This window comes from Xyrauchen texanus, chromosome 32 (genome assembly GCF_025860055.1).
Source record: "Xyrauchen texanus isolate HMW12.3.18 chromosome 32, RBS_HiC_50CHRs, whole genome shotgun sequence".
Classification (NCBI taxonomy): Eukaryota; Metazoa; Chordata; class Actinopteri; order Cypriniformes; family Catostomidae; genus Xyrauchen; species Xyrauchen texanus.
Window position 1 is genome coordinate 36,109,051 of NC_068307.1, and position 20,987 is coordinate 36,130,037.

At 37.7% G+C, this 20,987-nt stretch overlaps 1 protein-coding gene across 1 annotated transcript in view; it reads left to right on the forward strand.

Annotated features, from left to right (window-relative positions):
• Positions 1 to 20,987, forward strand: part of cacna1da (calcium channel, voltage-dependent, L type, alpha 1D subunit, a) — a 138,251-nt gene extending 117,264 nt beyond the window's left edge. Inside the window, exons 40-48 of the mRNA XM_052101064.1 lie at positions 28 to 161; positions 2,685 to 2,801; positions 3,795 to 4,183; positions 5,398 to 5,424; positions 7,849 to 7,977; positions 8,711 to 8,850; positions 9,018 to 9,124; positions 13,341 to 13,658; positions 16,214 to 20,987. Of these exons, the coding sequence (XP_051957024.1) occupies positions 28 to 161; positions 2,685 to 2,801; positions 3,795 to 4,183; positions 5,398 to 5,424; positions 7,849 to 7,977; positions 8,711 to 8,850; positions 9,018 to 9,124; positions 13,341 to 13,658; positions 16,214 to 16,519 (1,667 nt within the window). The 3' untranslated portion in view covers positions 16,520 to 20,987. The remainder of the gene's footprint in view (positions 1 to 27; positions 162 to 2,684; positions 2,802 to 3,794; positions 4,184 to 5,397; positions 5,425 to 7,848; positions 7,978 to 8,710; positions 8,851 to 9,017; positions 9,125 to 13,340; positions 13,659 to 16,213) is intronic.

Sequence of the window (20,987 nt, forward strand, 5' to 3'; positions counted from 1 at the left end):
AGCCGTGTGTGTGGTCTGTTCACTCAGATGATGAGGTAACGGTGGGGAAGTTCTATGCCACTTTCCTGATACAGGACTACTTTAGGAAATTCAAGAAACGCAAAGAGGAAGGCCTGGTGGGCGTGCATCCAGCGCAGAACAACACAGCAATCGCACTGCAGGTGAGAAGAACGTGTGTTTGTGCATTTAAGGCTTCGAATATTGTGAATTGGCCTTTGGAATATATTTGTAAGATATTTGTTAAATAAAATATTGTTCTCGATTTTGTATTTGCTAAATTTGTATACAGTAAATTTATATTCATAGATTTTTTCCAGTCTAAGCTGGTTTGATGGTCTTGGTTGGTCTCACAGCCTGGTCAGGCCAGTCTGGTTTGCTGGTTTTAGAGGGGTTTTGGGCAATTGTCAGGTGATGAGGTTGGGAGACCAGCTGGCTGACCAGTTAAACCAGGCAAACTCCAGCTTGTCCAGGCTGGACTATTTTAAACCATATATGACCAGCAAACCAGCTTAGGCTAGTTTAAGATGTTTTTTTTCAGCAGGGTTGTGGCTCAAAGTGCGTTCACACTGACAGTGGTTAAAATGCAGGAGGTTAACAAGTCACTCTACTCTTTGTTAAGGCCAAAGCATACTTTCATACTAGATTTTTCTTGTAGTGTGACGTGAAATTCATCATTAACACAGTACGCACGGACTGTACACGTGCAGGATACTTTTTCTAGACATGCCAAAAATCAGCATCATTGGCGCTTGCCCCTGTCGTAGTGCGCATGTGTTGAACGCATTTGTATGGGCTCGCAATCAAAAGATTACACTATAAAAGATTAAGCACTCAATAATGTGAGACACAGAAGGGCACACTAAATAATTTAGTGTACTTCATCTTTTTTTTCAGCCTCAGATGGCTCACGAAGTGCCCACAGTTCCTTTACTGACTGTCATATACGTGAGGCTTCAAAAATGGGCTATACACAGACAGTCTGAGCGGACTGTGATGATGACGAAATTTGACTATATATACTTCTTTTCCTGTAAAAATGCAGTTATTTCCTTCTTAGGGAAGAAAACAAAACAATATGTAACAATAATGCTTTATTAACGTTTTGGAAACAAAGCCTTCCACGGTAAAATGACAGAATTGCCGGTGGACTTTCTGGTGCTCACTAGGGAGTAGGTGCCCTACGCAGACTGAACGGCAGTTGAAATTATTTTAACTTTGTGCGGTGCATCGACAGACCACGGAGAGAAAAGGCTAGCCTACCACAACGGTCCCTCATCAGTGCCATGAATCGCATTTGTGATTGTGGTGTAAACACATCGCAAAAGTTCATCCCTATTACAACCAGTGTTTAGAACTCGCACAGAGCTGAATAAAATGGCAGTATCTGATGTGAAATTTGGAAAACGTGTTTATCGCGATTAAGAAAAATTTACGTGTTAAACATTTTAAATTAATCACTTTTAACACGTTCATTTTGACACCTCTAATAAAAACAAAATAAACAGTTGCCACTTTAAATGTCGGTCAAAAAATATTTTTCTGAGTGGGTGGTTCTTTGCCAGAATAAGCTTCAATAAGCTTCCGTTAGTCAAAAGTCTAGATATGCAAGAATATTTTCTACTAGACGTTCCTACTTGACTGAAGCGTCTAACTATATTTGCAGGTGGATCCAACATAGTCTCATAACAACTCATAATAACTCGTACAGATGGCGAAATCGTAAGATGACGTAAGAAAATCATGCATCAAATTATGTTTTTATATGAGCCAGCACGTGCAATTTCATATGATTTCGACCATTTCGTACTATTATTATTATGACTTCACATGAGCGGTTTGCACTCCCATTGGTTATCGCCACATCACCTCATGGATCATTTTCATATACTGTGCTCAACTTTTTTGCATCTCTTACAGTAGTTAAAATCATCAACACTGATTGAAAATGAATGACTTTCTCTGCAAATCGCTGTTTGTGTGAACGCCTCTTAAGATTTTGTCTCATTTGAACATTGAAAGGATTTACTGTACTGGAAGAATTAACCTTTTTATGATACCCACTGTTTCTGAAAGCACAAATTTGTTTTAGCTTGAATATGGATCCCTCAGTGTGATTATGGTGATCTGTAAATGCATTTTTGTCTGTTGTTCATGTAGTTTCAATTGTTTGTAATTGTTTACCATCACATAAGAGTTATAACTCATGAACCATTGTTTTAAGATGTTTCGTTCGTCTGCATCCTCATAAATCAAACACCATTAATGCGTTTGAGTTCACTACAAACACTGTCTTTGTTCTTATGTTTTCAGCATTTAATAGTTCAACAGAAGTCGTTATTTCTTGCAGTAAATTGATGTAATCTCTATGGCTTACATTGCTTACAAGTAGCACTATTGGTATAAACAGCATCTTAGTTAAAGTGGATTGTTAAATTAATAGATTTAGTCTATGCTAAAATTATTTAAGTGTATGGAAGAGCTTTTGTGTGTTTTTACACTATGTCCACTGTGATTGTTTTCATCTTTCATAAATTTGTCCTGTCTGGTACTGTCTCGTAAAAGCCTGTATGTGTCAATGTGACCCCTGTTGGCATGTAAGCGAGTCATCTTTTCAACGTGTCGCTGCTGTATAAGGGGCTCCATCGAAGAGCAGGTCCTTAGTTATCTTGTCATCACGGTTGCAGGCTGGCCTCCGTACACTGCATGACATTGGGCCAGAAATCCGCCGTGCAATATCGTGTGACCTGCAAGATGACGAGCTAGTAGACTTTATGCCAGAAGAGGACGAGGAAATTTATAGGGTAAATTACAACCTTTTATGACCCCCTCTCCCCTCCTGTAGAATCGATCTGCACCTCATTCCCTTACTTTAACTGCTTTGGAAAAAATGGAAACAGTCTTGAGTTGTTTTTAATAGTAACGGTTTCTTAAGGAAGTTGCGATAAATTGTTTGCCTTCCCTGGAGATTGTACAAACGTATTAGTCTAAGGTTAAGACATTGAACAAGGATAAATTCACCCAGGCCTAAGGTTGACAAGTTTAAGAGTTGACTTGGTCACTGCTTATTTGAAGTAAGTGTGAAGAACTCATGCTGACTTTTTGACTTTGGCAGGAAAGTTTCAAGTTTGTAGTAATAACTGATAACTGTAGCGTAGCATATATTATCCTATGTAGTCCATTGTAATTTTAGATTCAGTTCTGATTTAATCAGTTAAAGAAATGGTTCACCCAAAAATGAAAAATCTGGCATTAATTGCTCACCCTCATATCATTCCAAACCTGTTTAATGTGAATAATTCTGTAGAAAATGAAAGAAGAATTTTTAAGAAACTTTTTTCATACAGCAACAGTTCATATTAACCATTAAAAATGTAAATAAATACAAAAACACCAAAAAGCACCATGAAGTAGTCCATGCAACGTGTGTTATATTCAAAGCCGTCTGAAGCCCTATGATAGCTTTGTGTGAGGAATATATGGAGATCATTGAAACAGACGGAAACAAGACATAACTGGTTCTCACATGATACAGGATGTGGCCAACATCAGTAAGTCAAACCTGCGCCATAGACACCCTATTTAATTTGAGACCTGAATACAGTGTCCAGATTTTTGGTGAACTATTCCTTTAAATTCACTCACAACATATGCCATTTTACCTCCTTTCCAACTTCTTTTTTCTCATGAGATCATTAAAAAACCACAATCAAATGTTTCCCATTTGATAAACGATCATTACTTATGCTAAGCGGAACACTTTCTTCTACCTTATGATCACAAGTATTTGTTCACAGCGAAATGATGGACTCTTTGGCAACCACATCAACCACATAAATGGAGACCCGAGAAGAAGCTCTGGCCACCAGACAAACGCAACACAGCGGCCCCTACAGGTGCAGCCGCCCCCACATTATGCCCACATGGAACAACATGTGGGGCGCTTGGGCCGCGCCAATGCCATGGCGCAGCAAAACCACCATCGCCACCACCACCATCATCACCACCATCATCATCACAATTCCTACAAGTCGCCCAAGTCTACCAACATCAACCTCAACAATGCCAACTTTTCCAGTTTACCCAATGGAGGACACAATCGGTTCTATGAGCATATGCCTCCTAACGGCTATCCAGGATCGTACTACAGAGAATACGACAAGCCCAGGACCCCAAACGGGCAAAGGTGATTGGCTCATCCATCCTTTCTGTGGAACATTTAGCTCTCACTGATATTTTATTTGCCAGCAATGTATGGCATAGTCTCATTAATATCACCAGTATCACTTAAGCAAATTCCTTAGATCCTTCGGATTGCTTGGAATATTGCTTTAGCAAGGATGTTTAATGTATTATTAGTACTTGACTTCTTTAGTGATAAACTAAGTGACCTTTAAACTCTCCATTCATTGATTAATTCACTCATTCTGTGTCGTCATCAGCTATAGACATTAGTTTCTAAATCCTTTTCCTTTTTAAAAGTTATCCACCTTAAAATCCTACACCTGCCCTCTTGAAAACCCACTGTTCTCTTCTCACCTACATTGGTCAATTATGTTTTTCAAGTGGTACCCTTTCTCTGTTGCCACTTTCTTTTCAGGATGTTTTCACTTTAGAGTTTTAGGTGCAGACCAGAGTTCATTTGACGTCAAGAGTTAATTTCATTGGTGTGTTAGCTGTTTTCCAATCTGCACGCCAAGGAATCATACCTGGTCATACTTCAAGTTCTATTTAGTATGGTTGGCAATTAGTATGAAAGCAATCTGGCCTTATTTGTGGAAATTAATTTGATATTGATGTTCCCAAGGTTATCTACTAAGTTACATTTGAAAAAGTATTGCCAAGCTGCAGCTTCACTTGCTGTTCGGCTTCTTCACTGTAACATTTTAAGGGTGTTACAGGAATACGGTTTGGAATATAAAAATTCCATTAAATTAATAGACTAAAGCACTGCCCAGATATAGCAGCGCTTCCTGTTTTGGCATCCTCACACATTCCTGAGGCAATTTTTGGTAAACAGTTTTAACAATAAGGAATTGTTTTTCAAAAATAATCTTTACATTTAGCGATGCTTGGCCTAAGATCATTTTAGCAAAATTTGTAGACGATTAGACAAAATCTATATTTTGAGTTTTTTGAGTCCTTGATGGCTGAAATTGTCCACCAAGGAAAATGTAATATATGACATGTATGAAAAAAATTATGACCCAAGAAAAATGTTTACTCATGTTTAGACCAAGCAATCGAACCAAGTGTGAAAACAGCCTCACATATATAAAATGCTATATTATATATGTGCCCATCCAGTTTCTTTTACCATTTTCCCTTGCTTTTTTCCACCTTTCTCTCTTTCCTAACCAAAATGCTTTCTCTTAACCATTTCTCTGCTTTCTGGAACAGAAGGCGCTACTATGAGACGTATATTAGGTACGTTATATTAGGAATTATATGTTCACTTAGCAGGTATAATTGCTTGTAGAACAACAGATGGTGAACGAAAAGCAGAATTGTGGTCAGTGGGTAACAGCATTGTTGAATGGCTAGACGAATGCTTTGTCTTTCCATCTTTGCCCTGTTCCAAATAACCTTGTACCCTTTCCCAACTTTTAATGAAATGGTATAAAAAAGTTAATGTCGTTAGTTTTAGAGCCTTCTAGAAAACATTCGGCACTGGTTAAACATATATTATAATATAAGCAAGTATATGATTCATATTAATGCTAATACCCCCCCATACCAGCCTCAACCGGTTGGCTTGTTTTAGTTGGTCTCTCAGCTTGTTCATACTGGTAAGTTGACTGGTTTTAGAGGGTTTTGGAAACTTTTTAGCTGGTCAGGCTGGGAGACCAGTTTAAACCAGCTAAGACCAGCCAACCAGTTTAGGCTGGTTTAAGCTAATTTTGTTTCATCAGGGATATTGCTTTCAAAAATTATTTTGTCAGAATACACAGCTAATTTGAATGGTTGTTAATGGAGAAACAGGCTTTTGCTGCCATATTGCAGCTTTTTGCCACCATTTGGAACAGGACCCTATACACACAAAGATTGACTACAAAACTGGAAAGAGTTTGTAGGAACAACAGTAATGCATTAACCAATAAGGATGAGACTTTGAATCTCTGTTTGTTGTAATTGGGTGTTAAAGGGAAAGAGGAGGGGCTTGCTGCATGTGTCTGCTGGATGATAACTGGTGCTAATTAAATGAAACGCTTGCCTTAAAGGATGACTCTTTAATACTTGACAAAAACTTGAGCAACACAGTGTTTATCGCTAATTAATCAGTAGAGTTATGTTTTTGTTTGTTTGTTTTAAAAGCCTAAACAAGAGTTGTCCTTTAAGTTCACTTCTGCAGGAATGTTGATTAAGTTTTATACTGGGCAAATGGGGCTGCCAGACTTTTTACCCTATAGACCTAGAAGTAGAAGCAGCATTAATTTGATGAAAAAGAAAACAAGGCTGTAAGGGGTAGCCAGTTCCATGGGTCTCATTCATAAAACACAAGCAAAACAGATTTCTGTTTAAATGGTTTGTAATACATTTCTTATATTGTTGCATTGTATGTGACAATTTACATGAGGATGGATTTACAAGCAATTTACACAGAAATTCATCCTGTTCATGTTCCATGAATGAGGTCCATGATGTCTTACTGTCTCTACTGTTTTTTTACCACTGGAAATTCAGCATAAGTATTTTGATGAACATCACATGATATAGATGAAATTACCATGATGCTCCAGGTTCGTTTTGCGCAGCAGATGTTAATGGTGGACATGGTCATTATGTAACATGATGTTTATGTTAATTAAAGTTATTATAATTTGTATTTGCATAACCTTTCACAAACAGTAGCCAATGCACTGTGGAGGTGGAGACGGTGTCCCATTTGTTCCATTAGATCTTACATGGTGGTAAGATCATCATTAGATCATACCTCAGATACCTCATCTGTCACAGCAACTGCACTTTGGACATAAAAAAAGAACCCATTGCCAAAAGTACCCGGATGTTCTGGAGATGATCTTTTGTTTGTGAATAGTATCTAATTTCAATCAAATTCCCCCATTGGCCCTTTTCAATCATGGCATCCTAATCATCCCCATCCCTGAATTGGCTATATCACTGTACTCTCACCTCTCCACCAAATGCTGGTGTGTACTGTGCGTACTGGTGCACTATGGCTGCCGTCGCGTCATCCAGGTGGATGCTGTGCACTGGTGGTGGGTGAGGAGAGTACCCTGTTCAGTATGTAAAGTGCTGTGAGTGTAGTGTCATAAAAAAGCTATATAAATATAATGTTCATTCATTCTTTCATCTATAAACCACACAGCAGTATGATATGTTAGGCTTCATTCATAAAAATTGATTCGTTCTTAAATCCATGTGTATGCAGTCTGATGCATTCAAAGCCATAATTTATGCAAGAACGGTTTTACAAAACATTTGCACAAAAAATTAGTACTGCTCATGCTTCATGAACGAGGTCCATTTCATGGACTGTACTTTTGTCCTTCACAGCCTTGTTTTGGTACATCAAATTAAATACTGCATCACTTTTAGGTCTCGTAGTCGTTGAAGACATCTAATCTCAGCACAAGGAAATTACTGAGGTACTGTTTAACAATAGAACGTCTTTGAGCTGAGACTAGATTTCTAAAGACTTTTATCTAGATGATTAAGGCTACAACACTGCTAACAGCTATCTTGATATGGTTGTGCTCATTTACTTATGAGGTTTAACTGCATCACTGCACTCTGGAGCCACATGTCTGCATGGTAGTGCATGGATATGTTTCAACTAGTTAACAAAAATCTAACCAACCTCTCACTAACCCCTTGACCTTCACACAGGTCACACGGCAGTGAAAGAAGACGACCGGCAATACGTCGTGAAGAGGAGTACGATGAAGATTGTTATTCTGGCGAGTACTACAGTGGAGAGGAGTTTTACGAAGATGACAGAATGCTGTCGGGTGATAGGTTAGTTGTGTGCTTTCGCAGGATTTTATATTTAATTGAAAACAATATCATAAATATAGTGATCACATTGCATATCTTTGGTATAAGTTACAACCAAAGGGTTCCATTTCAAAGCCATAAACGTTATAGTACCAAAGTCCCTTTCATGTTGCATCATGGCGTCGCGGATGGCCGCCTCAGTATGGAGCTCTCCAGTTCTTTTGCTGTTTATATTAGTTTGTCCTGTGTTTAGTAATTTATTTCAGATCAGTTTTACCAGAGACAAGCTGCTAAATATTCGGCAGCACACGCCAGACAATCTTTTATCTGTTTTGGATTATTCTGACGTTTTGCTGGACATTTTAGTCGGAGGAGCAGCGGTGCAGTGCAAGCGCATTAAAAGATGCAAGCGTGGGAAGCGAGCCAGCGTGCCGGTCAAGCTCCGACAGCGTGACTTTCCAATTGCGCTGCCAAGCATCCATCTGGCGAATCTCAACTCTTCCTAACAAAACGGACGAATTACTTCTCAGCTGCAAAAATAAGGACTTTACAAAGTCCTGGAGTTAACAAATGTTGGTGTAGTACAGATGTAACAATGCTGAAGAAAATGTGCTGTCCTAATTTAGAGGCACTCTTCATAAACTGTAGGCCTTTCAACTTGCCGTGGGAGTTTTCCATGTGTATTCTTGTGTGTGTTTATATATTGTATTAGATACTTTGTCAGAGAGATGTACCATGTATTTTCTTTGTGCAGGTACCCCAATAGTGACCAGGAGTATGAGACACCACGGGGTTACCATCATCCTGACAGTTACTATGATGATGACGAGCAGCCCCTTTATCATGATTCACATAGGTCGCCAAAGAGAAGACTGCTTCCTCCAACACCACAAGGCGAGTTTTTGGGTTTCATATTTTAAAGAATTCAGTTTGTTCAGTGACAAAAAAAAGCTCCGTTCTTTATTATTAAACTTTCTTAATAATTTTAGAGGAGATTAATGAAGGTTATCATAGATAAAACTCTCTCTCATTCATACTAACATATATGCATAATTCCACAGGGAATCGGGGACCGTCGTTCAATTTTGAGTGTCTACGCAGGCAGAGCAGTCAAGATGATCTTCCTCACCAGCGTACTGCTCTTCCGTTACATCTCATGCAACACCAGGTAACATTCATTATGAAAATAGGGGAGGTGGTATTAATACACAGCATCTTATAGAGGATATTTAATATAATAAAAATTAATATAAATATAATTATATTTTATAAAATATATTTAAAAATGAATAGTTCAGACTCTCAAATCTGATTGGATGAGCCACATTCAAATTTGAAACCGTAAAATAGCCAATATATGGACACTTAATACCACGCATTAATTTTAGGGCTATCAGTTGATTAAATAAATAATATGCCTATTAATTAATCAAAGTAATTGCATATCAACATGTGCAGAAAAAGGCCCTCAAATAAAAATAATTCAATACATAATTATTAAATAATTTTGCAGATAGAGTTAATTAGACACATTAGTTAAATGTATAAATCTTTGATAGAAGTACATGTATATATGCTATAAAATCAGTACACATACTGTAATTAAAAGTTGGGCAAAATCTGCTGCCATTTTCCAGTGGACTTTTTTAATAAAAGGATCAAATGAGCAAAATTTGCAAGATAAACTTAAGTGTACAATGCATTATAAGACACTGTACATACAGATATTTAACAAAGTTTAATTTGCTAGAGTTTAAAATCTCAAAACTATTATATTCCCTGGGTTTCGTTTAATCTCTATCACGCACATGCTGGGACTATCTTGCATGTTATCGCTTTTGAAACAGGTTCAGATGACAGGGATTTAGCTTTATTGGGTGATGTGAAGAGATATGGCAGCTTGCCTGGATCTCTCCCACACATGGCTCACCACATGCAGGTGAAGTCTCCATTCTCTGTACAGTTTATTATGCACTGGAATAAGTTGCGCATAATGAATAAGCACGCATTGCTCCACACAATCAGTTTCTGTTCAAGGATGTATAGTCAAGCTTAGCGTGTACCTCCTGGAAATGTATATATGCCGTTTTTAGCCACAGAAAAAAAAACTGTAGTATCTGTAAGCGAAAAAAAAAATAGAATACTGCATTAATTGCGTCACGACATTAATAACATGAAAAATGACTATTACAATTGTAAAAAATGGTTCAGAACTTCTTAAACTACTTCAAAGAGTTCTCATCAAAAAATCCTCCATGTGCAGCAATGACAGCTTTACAGATCCTTGGCATTCTAGCTGTCAGTCGGGCACTTCTCATGCACCTTACAGACTAGCTGATCCCACTAAACTTTTCTTTTTGTTTTTCTGTTTCAAAAGTGTTTTTTCTTTTCAGTTCTTCCCATAATGCCTGCACCCCTGAGTCTTCTCTTTACTGTTGTACATGAAACTGGTGTTGAGCAGGTAGAATTCAATGAAGTTGTCAGCTGAGGACATATGAGGTGTCTATTTCTCAAACTAGACACTCTGATGCACTTATCCTCTTGTTAAGTTGTACATCGGGCCTTCCACATCTCTTTCTGTCCTTTTTAGAGCCAGTTGTCCTTTATCTTTGAAGACTGTAGTGTACACCTTTGTATGAAATCTTAATTTCAAAAATCTTCAATTTTTTGGCAATTTCAAGCATTGTATAGCCTTCATATCTCAGAACAATGATTGACTGACTAGAGAAAGCTTTTTCTTGTATGCCATTTTTTTTACCTAGTATTGACCTGAAGACATGCCAGTCTATTGCATATTGTAGCAACTCAAAAACAAACACAAGGACAATGTCAAGCCTAATTTAACGAACCAAATAGCTTTCAACTGTGTTTGATATAATGGCAAGTGAGTTTCTAGTACCAAATTAGCAAATTAGCATTATTAATCAAGGATAAGGGATTGGAGTGATGGCTGCTGAAAATTGGGCCTGTCTAGATTTGATAAAAAAAATAAAAATTCAAATAGTGATGGTGCTGTTTTCTACATCAGTAATGTCCTGACTATACTTTCTGATCAGTTGAATGCCACTTTGGTGAAATAAAGTACCAATTTCCTTCAGAAACCGCAAAATCTGTACATTATTCCAAACTTTTGGCCATCAGTGTATATATTCATAAAAATTATAATTCAGATATTTAAATACATTATTGTGGCTGACTAGTAGTAAATTGATTAGACATTACTAAGATCAGCTTTAGAAGGCAATATATTGTTTATTTCCATATCACTGAACATAAGCCAATCATTGGCCTACAGTCGAGTTAGGATGCATATTTGTACAGTTGCATCAGACAGATGCTTTTTGAGTGTCTCACTTTGGTAGTGTTGCATCATAAACACTGCATTTTAGGATGCTGTGTCAAATTAAATGTAGTTTAATTCATGTCTCAAAACCCCTGCATTCGGAGTTGCGTTCCATCCAGCTGTTTTTGTGGTTTGGTCTGACTGGGACTCACAAAAAAAATTGGTCAGATGGTAGGAATATTCCTTATTACAATTCTGGGCTTGATTAATTGCATTCATTTTTTAACACTTTTTTTTTTATTAACTGTACAAAATTATTGCGTTTAATCGATAGCCCTATTGAATTTAATTCTAAATGAAGGGTTCTGTAGGTCTCTGTTACCTGACAAATATAACTGTATTTGGTGTCCTAAACTATAACATATACAAGTCCTTCTCAAAAAATTAACATATTGTGATAAAGGTCATTATTTTCCATAATGTAATGATAAAAATTAAACTTTCATATATTTTAGATTCATTGCACACCAACTGAAATATTTCAGGTCTTTTATTGTTCTAATACTGATGATTTTGGCATACAGCTCATGAAAACCCAAAATTCCTATCTCAAAAAATTAGCATATCATGAAAAGGGTCTCTAAACGAGCTATTAACCTAATTATCTGAATCAACTAATTAACTCTAAACACATGCAAAAGATTCCTGAGGCTTTTAAAAACTTCCAGCCTGTTTCATTACTCAAAACCGCAATCATGGGTAAGACTGCCGACCTGACTGCTGTCCAGAAGGCCATCATTGACACCCTCAAGCAAGAGGGTAAGACACAGAAAGAAATTTCTGAATAAATAGGCTGTTCCCAGAGTGCTGTATCAAGGCACCTCAGTGGGAAGTCTGTGGGAAGGCAAAAGTGTGGCAAAAAACGCTGCACAACGAGAAGAGGTGACCGGACCCTGAGGAAGATTGTGGAGAAGGACCGATTCCAGACCTTGGGGGACCTCGTGGAAGCAGTGGACTGAGTCTGGAGTAGAAACATCCCCGCATTCCCCAGGTCAAGCCACTTTTGAACCAGAAACAGCGGCAGAAGCGCCTGACCTGGGCTACAGAGAAGCAGCACTGGACTGTTGCTCAGTGGTCCAAAGTACTTTTTTCGGATGAAAGCAAATTTTGCATGTCATTCGGAAATCAAGGTGCCAGAGTCTGGAGGAAGACTGGGGAGAAGGAAATGCCAAAATGCCTGAAGTCCAGTGTCAAGTACCCACAGTCAGTGATGGTCTGGGGTGCCATGTCAGCTGCTGGTGTTGGTCCACTGTGTTTTATCAAGGGCAGGGTCAATGCAGCTAGCTATCAGGAGATTTTGGAGCACTTCATGCTTCCATCTGCTGAAAAGCTTTATGGAGATGAAGATTTCATTGTTCAGCACGACCTGGCACCTGCTCACAGTGCCAAAACCACTGGTAAATGGTTTACTGACCATGGTATTACTGGGCTCAATTGGCCTGCCAGCTTTCCTGACCTGAACCCCATAGAGAATCTGTGGGATATTGTGAAGAGAAAGTTGAGAGACGCAAGACCCAACACTCTGGATGAGCTTAAGGCCGCTATCGAAGCATCCTGGGCCTCCATAACACCTCAGCAGTGCCACAGGCTGATTGCCTCCATGCCACGCCGCATTGAAGCAGTCATTTCTGCAAAAGGATTCCCGACCAAGTATTGAGTGCATAACTGAACATAATTATTTGAAGGTTGACTTTTTTTTTGGTATTAAAAACACTTATTTTATTGGTCGGATAAAATATGCTAATTTTTTGAGATAGGAATTTTGGGTTTTCATGAGCTGTATGCCAAAATCATCAGTATTAAAACAATAAAAGACCTGAAATATTTCAGTTGGTGTGCAATGAATCTAAAATATATGAAAGTTTAATTTTTATCATTACATTATGGAAAATAATGACCTTTATCACAATATGCTAATTTTTTGAGAAGGACCTGTATATTTTCTCTGTGACTTGCAGTTTATTGCATTATTGTAAACACATGCCAGCATATTAATAAATACAGTATATTTTTACAATGACAGCTGTACTTTCTATTCCAGGTGATGGCAGTAGCAGGTCTAGACTCCAGCAGGGCTAACAGGCTTTCACCTACACGATCTACCAGATCATGGGCGTCACCTCCACCCACTCCTGCAAGTAAAGATCGAACCCCCTACTACACGCCACTCATCCGTGTAGATCGCCCTCTAAGGGACAGCGCCAGCAGCAGTCACTCCTCCATACGGAAAAGCTTGTGGTATACAGACGACCCTGAATACCAGCAGAGGAACTACTCGCCCATTCACCTGCAGGTCCCACCTGAGTTCAGACACCAGTACCACCAGAAGAGAGGCAGTGCAACCAGCCTGGTAGAGGCGGTAAGTGAGAAACATCCAATTGGGGTGAATCTCATTAAAACATGTCCAGCTCACATTTAAACACAAAATGAATAAATCGTGCTGCGTCAGTAGCTGTTGCTATGGGAGCTCTCAGGAGTGTTGTTCTCTGAAACCCCATAGAATCATATCAATTTCAGTTTGGCAGGTGCCACTTGGCGCTACGCCCCATGCAAGCATCATAGTGGTCATATAAGCTGGGCACCACAGTAATCATCGGTTGCATCCGCAGCCTTTCAGCGAGTGGATTATCTTCTCCCTGTGTGCTCGTATTTTTTCAGTGTTTTCCACCATCTGAGCAATTTATTCTTCTGTTTTACGGGAACATTCTGAAGCAGTGTCCACGATGACGCACGCATTAGTGCGAAGCACTAAGCGCCACCTGCCAATTTGAAAGGGGCGTGATTCTTTAGGGTTTAAGAGATCAGCTCTCCTGGGAAGAGCTCCATTGCATCAGCTACTGACGCAGCACCTTTCCCCCTCCTTTAAGGGAACCAAGGTTACATTTGTAACTCAGACATTTTCCTCACAAATTCCTGTTTGGTGATTCTCATTAGATTCTGATTACTGTTATATGTAAAAAAAAAACTTAAACATTTAAAAACATTTCTCGTTTTGCTGCAAGAATTCAATATGTGTTAAGCAGTGTTAACACCACTGGCATAAAAGCTAGATGGAATTTCTTATATTATACGAAAGACTGTAATAAAAAAAATACAAATGTATATTAAAAATGAATGACCGCAAAGGAGAACACGAGTCGGGACTGCCACGAGCAAAGGTTTGTTGTGGAATCTTTAAAAGCATGTGTCTAGAAAACATGATAACGCTCGTTCACATTTGAAAAGCAAATCTAAAATTTAGTAATATATATCTCTGTTCACAATGAAATATTTTAAATAAGCATATTAATCCAATCATTCTAATCTAATTCATCACCATCTCAACTGTATTATGTCCCACATTAAATAGAATTGAACTTTTAACAACCTAATAAACCAACTGAGCTTATTAATTTGATAATATTGCATAGTTTGACTGTAATTGATTGCCATGTAAAATTTATTTTAGTGCCATAATGCAATTAATTTTAATGTATAAATCAAATAAAGAAAGGGCAATAACATTCTGAGAATGTCATTCAACCAACCTTTTATTCATTCATAGAATTATAGGGCAAGGTTAATTTATACATTAAATAAAGAAAGGGCAATAATACATAGGCCTAATAATATTTTATTATCAATATTTGAATATTGAATTACCAATATTTTTGTAATGCTATAACTATTGATTGCTATGTTGTATCAACACAACATTTTTCTTTTTTATATTGGACACCTTGTGTCACTTCATTCGACACACCGTCGAGTGAGTGACAGCAGGGGAACTTGGTTACTGTTGTAACCTCCGTTCCCCGAGGGAAGGAACGAGAAGTTGTGTCCCTCCTGCCACAGCACTAGACCTACCACTGTAAACGGCTGTACCTTATTTTCGGCTCCTCAGTGCAAAATCCTGACTGGCACTCGCTGCCCCGCTTCCCTTTATACCCCTATGTCCGGGGCGGAGCATGCAAATTCTGTCTGCCAACTCCCAGGAAGACCCCTTGTGTCACTTCAGTCGACACAACGCCTCTTTCCTTCCCTCTGGGAATGGAGTTTACAACAATAACCATGACGTTTTTTTTTTACCCCATTGTCATGTTTTCCTTCTTCTTGTTTTAAGCATTAAAACTTAACTTGATTTGTTTAAGCTTAACTAATTTTGTTAATATTTCTCTGAAAACAAGACTTATCATGGGCCATATTTTAAGACTGCTACCTCTTAATGGCAGTGCTATACGATTTGTCTATGCGCAAAGTCATTAGCCATGGCCATGAAGTTTTGGTATTTTTGTGCAAGCATGCGCTAAGTCTGTTGGCAAAATAGTGTGCACAAAACTTGAATTGGTTTGGTCGAATGGAATTCTGAGGTTCTTCTTCGTTTATTGTGCTGTCTGTGTCCTATTATATATTCCATTCCCTGTCAACCAACGTTGATATAAGAATTTGGTAGTGTAAATGGGCTGTATGCAATAAATATGGACCATTTGAGTCTAATATTCATTGCGCATAAATTATTAACTTGTTGTCATGTATATTTCCTTATACATGGAAAATGTACATGCTCGTCAGGACTAATTGGATGTAGGCTCCGTTAAATTAAAAGAATGTAAGTACAATTAATCAAATTGATCAGCTGACATACAAATCATTTCTAGTATTAAAAGTGATCGATAGCTCTTTGATATTATCGGCTGGTGGAATCCCCAGATTGTAAATGCAGGAACTGAGTTTAGACTTTGCGCAAGAATAGACGAGGGTCTCGGACATCTTAGTGCAATTAGCTTTTTTTCAGGAAAATATAAAATTGCAATTTGCACCACTGCATTAACATGCAATACACCCACAGTGTATTCGTGATAATGTGGCCTGCTGCATCATTGAAGACAAAATCTACAACTTTGTCATTAAATTTTTTCTTTTGTCTGTGGGCAGGTGTTGATATCAGAAGGCTTGGGTCGATACGCCAAGGATCCGAAGTTCGTAGCAGCCACGAAGCACGAGATTGCGGATGCCTGTGAGATGACCATCGATGAGATGGAGAGCGCTGCCAGCCACCTCCTAAATGGCAGCATTGCGCCAGGAGTCAATGGTGTTAATGTGTTTCCCATACTGGGTCACAGAGACTACGAGCTACATGATGTCTCGGCTAGCTATAGTGATGATGAACCTGAGCCAGAACTTCGACCGCGGTACGAGGAGGACCTGGCGGACGAAATGATATGCATTACCACTTTATAGCATCTGGTTAGCAGCTAACATGACCACTTTATAGTGTCTGCTTAGCGGATAATGCTTAAATGACTGCTTTATAGCATCTAGGTGGCGGCTAACGCTAACATAGCCACTATAAAACATCTAGTTAGCGACTAATGCTAACGTGATAACTTTATAGCATCTGGTTAGAAGCTTACCTTAAAAAATTAGCATGTTCTTCAAAAAACTGATCAATGAAACAAATATAAAGTATATTTATTGGCTTACTACCTAAAGAAGTGCCTTTACAGCGGAACAGAAAGGCACCAAATGTATGGGCTCGTTGGTCCCGACCACTCATTTCCTGTTCAGCCAGGAACTTGGCAGCCACAACGCCGGAGATGAGATCATTTTGCGGCATTTAGCCATGTTTTTTTGACTGAATAGGGGGACCACCTACAACTTGAAGTTGAGATCTGTCACTGCAGGACATGGACCAATGAGCAGTGAGGGGAGGTACCCAGGGGCAGGCTGTTTCCAAGGTGATGACAATCAGAGTGAATATGTCATTACCTCAGTCACTTTATTAAGGGTTTTGCATATCAAGCATGTTGCAAGCTCAATGCAAGCTCAGTATGGCATATCCCTCGACAAAGGCTTTAGTTTCAACTTATGACCCTCACTTTATTTTAGTAACCTTAAGGTACAACTGCATATTTTAGAGAACAACCACTAATTATACAACACTGGTTTACAATAAAGATATCATGCAGAGTTGTGGTAAACTGGACACAATTTACAAGAGAATTTCAGCATTTGTGTTGAATGCACTAGCAGACAGGTTATTTTTTAATTTAGGATAGCCTGTTTGATATTTCATAGTATGCTGTAAATGACTTGTAATATATAAAGCAAAAGAAAAACTTTGTAAAGAGACATTATATATTTTGTAAGTGTGAACTGTACATAAAAAGTCAGCAATATTAATCCTAATTGATGTTATTGCATTTCAAAAAGAAGAAATTTGGTGTTATTTTAATAGGTTCTGTACTTTATTAAATTCTCTGCCTTTATTCTTTGCTCATATGCATTCTTTCTTGTTTGCGAAAAATAGAACAAAAAAGCCAATTTTATATGAGGTTATGTCTGTAACACACCTGCCGCACAAGATATGCAATTGTTTCTTCAGTGTCTGCTTTCATAACCGTAACCAACATAGTGTTCCTTTAAAATCTATGACATGCAGTATGGGTCACAAAAAGTTGACCTCCATTATGGAGATTTCTGTAGGGCTTACATAATTGTCTTAATTGTGTTTTTGTTTTTGCTTTTTTTTTTGAATATTTTGTGCAGGGAAGGTGCACAGGAGGGTGCAATGGTAAATGCTTTGTGCATTAACAATGCTGCTTAATTAGTCTGCAGTTAAACTGTACGACCCTCACCAGGAACATGCTGCCATTTGGAAAAGCCTGCTGCCATTGGCTGATCTATGAACAGCTGATCTTGGAATAGTGTGCATGCTCCCCAACTACTTCAAAGGGAGACCCAAAGCTAGTTTCAGATCAGTGATTAATTTCTAACAATATTATTGGGTGTTTTGTGCCCTTATGGGTACATATTTAAATATTCTTTTAGGGTTTATAATAACAGTGATGATGATGATGATAATGAAGAAGATTATGACAAAAAATGTTTTGATTATTTGTGGAAGTTTTGGGTTGCTTGAAGAGTTATGTTCACATCGTGCATTCTTATAGGGATATTTCACACAAAAATGAAAATATTGTTATTATTTACTAGCACCCATGTTGCTCCAAACCGCTAGCAGACGTTTTCAAGACTCTTCAACAGTTCATAGTGACCACATCTGTCAAGCCCTAAAAACATACAAGTACCTTACAAGTAGTCCATATGACTTCTAACCTTAACCTATGCCTATACCTAATCAATAGTGTTCAAAATCCAAATGAGAAATGAAAAGCACACATTCCAAAGCAACCACGTTATCTCGTGTAACTTCAATGATGCTTTTGTCTCGCGTGCTTGACTGGTCTTGAACCGGTGACCTCCGAGTCCAAAGACTAACGCTTCATCAGGTGAGCAACCGTGCAAGCTAATCACGTTGGATTAAGTGTGTAAATGTAGGTGAGTCTGTAATACAAGCGTTAAAAGATATCGTTAAATATCTTTAACAAATAATGTGTTATAGTAAAAGTGTTTCAATATCATAACATAGCAGTGTGTGAGTAATAGTACAAAAACAAGTGTTTATAAAGCCATAATCAGCCGCTATAGTAGGGATTTGCGTGAAAGTGAATAAAATGCACAGTTGTTGTAGTCACGAAACATGGAACTCGGCACGTAAAAGTCAGTTTGCAAAAATGTTGTTATAATAATTTTCATTCTATGAGACTAGGTTGGATAATTTTGTGCGAGAAAAGGCAAAAATAATTGTACATATTTACTGACAATCTTCCTTTCCGGCGCAGATCTGAAATTTCATTTTCCATTCCACATGTTCAAACTGGTGCCGCGCTCGGTTACGACACATATTTTGGAATCTGAAAGCAGAAACGGTGAGATTTCAGAATGGCAGGAAATTATCAGTGAATAACGACATAAATTTTGGTCTGTCCCTCACACAAAACTATTGTTCAGTTTTCGTAGACTCAGAATATAACGCATCACGTAGACTAATGTTCATATGGAGTCATGTTGACTACTTTTATTGTGTTTTGTTGTCCTTTTAGGGCTTGACAGATGTGGTCATTATGAACGTTGTACTGAAAAGATCCATGTTAATATTCTTAGAAAAGTTTACTTTTTGTAAAAAAAAAAACATTTAAATTAAATACTATTTTTTTTTTTTTTTTTAAAAAACAGCATATGGGTATGGAATGACATGAAGGTGAGTAAATAATGACAGTATTTTAATATTAGATTATTTATTCCTTTAAGACAGGGCAATAAACTGGTTAAGCAATACTGATCCCCCTTTCCCCTCCTTTTGTTTCTATTTTGCATTTGTATTTTCTCACTTCAGCTCTGGCATCTGCAGATACCTCTTTTAGTGCAGGGGAAACATATCAGCAATTGAATCATCATTTTTCGTGAGCATTTTTGCTATTCATGTGTTGTAAATTCTGAGCCTTTTCCTTAGGGCTCAGCACAGAATTACACGATTCAACTGACCTTTTGTCACTTCCAACAGACTAATTAATGCTGAGCATTAAGGTTAAAACTGTTTGATTGCAAAGGCCATTGCCTTGAAGTGTAAAGCTTTAGAAAAGGGATAGTTCACACAATAATTTAAATTCTGCCATCAGTTAATCACCTTCATGATTTTTTAAAACCGTATAATTTTCTGTCTTTGTGGAACACAAAAGATATTAGAAATATTGCTAGCCTCAATCACTATTCACTTTCATTGCATCTGTTTTTCCAATACAATGAAAGTGAATGTTGACTGAGACTGCTTTGAATGACATGGAGCGCATATAGTGACAGAAGTTTCATTTTTGGGTGAACTATCCCTTTAAGTAAGCGGGAAAATAGTTTGCTGAAATTATTGTTAATGAGTGTTGTTCTCATGTGTTTTGGAAGAGTACTATGCTTTTCAGTCAACCGAAAACTGTCATGAAACTTGTGGGTTCAACCACTGCGTGTGCACATCTGAAAGGGCTCTTTGAAATGTTCCATGCGGAAAAAAAATACATTTGTGTTCTGGTCTTCATGTTGATTATACTGTATCTTGTAAACGGACCAATGCACATTCTTGGCACATTGTACTATTCGTAGCAATTACTGGTAAGGATAATAAAATATGCATTATTTTTAACAAAAACAAAATGTAAATAAAAAAAAAAACTTTAACTTTTACCTCGTGTCAGGGACTACTGAAAAGAAAGAAAAAATTTGGTTCTTAATATACCAATGTGATTTTACTATTAGCACACTGCTGTTTGTCTTTGCACAATTTACTGTAATGTGCAATTTGTTTTCCCTGTTTTCTATTCATATTTTGTGTATTAAGGTGGGCGAACTTTGTACTTTTTTCTGTGACTGTGCGTACGGTTTAGTGAAATATATATTTGTCATTTACATCTCACTTTTCAGTGCTGGGACTAGCATATAAGGAGAACTGTGGAAAAAGGTGCACTCCTTTGTATTGTTAACGCTGACATGTTAACAAAAAATGGAAAGAAGTATTATACAAGTTTTCAGAGCCACATATATTGATTATCACATTTTCATCTAGAGTTGTTGCTACTACTATTATATATTTTTTCTTATTAATGCTGTAAGGGAAAATAAGATTATATTGTAACATATGTACAAACATAATGGAAAGATGCGTGGTAATGTTCTCCATTTGAAAGTCCTTCTCTTTGCTCTGTTATGGTTTTAATTTCATGAAGGAAAAAGATTTTCTCTTCGTAGCAGATGACTTCTAATATCCCTCTAGGTTTTGTATTGATAATTTTTTTTTTGTAATTTTCCTATTTATTTTGGC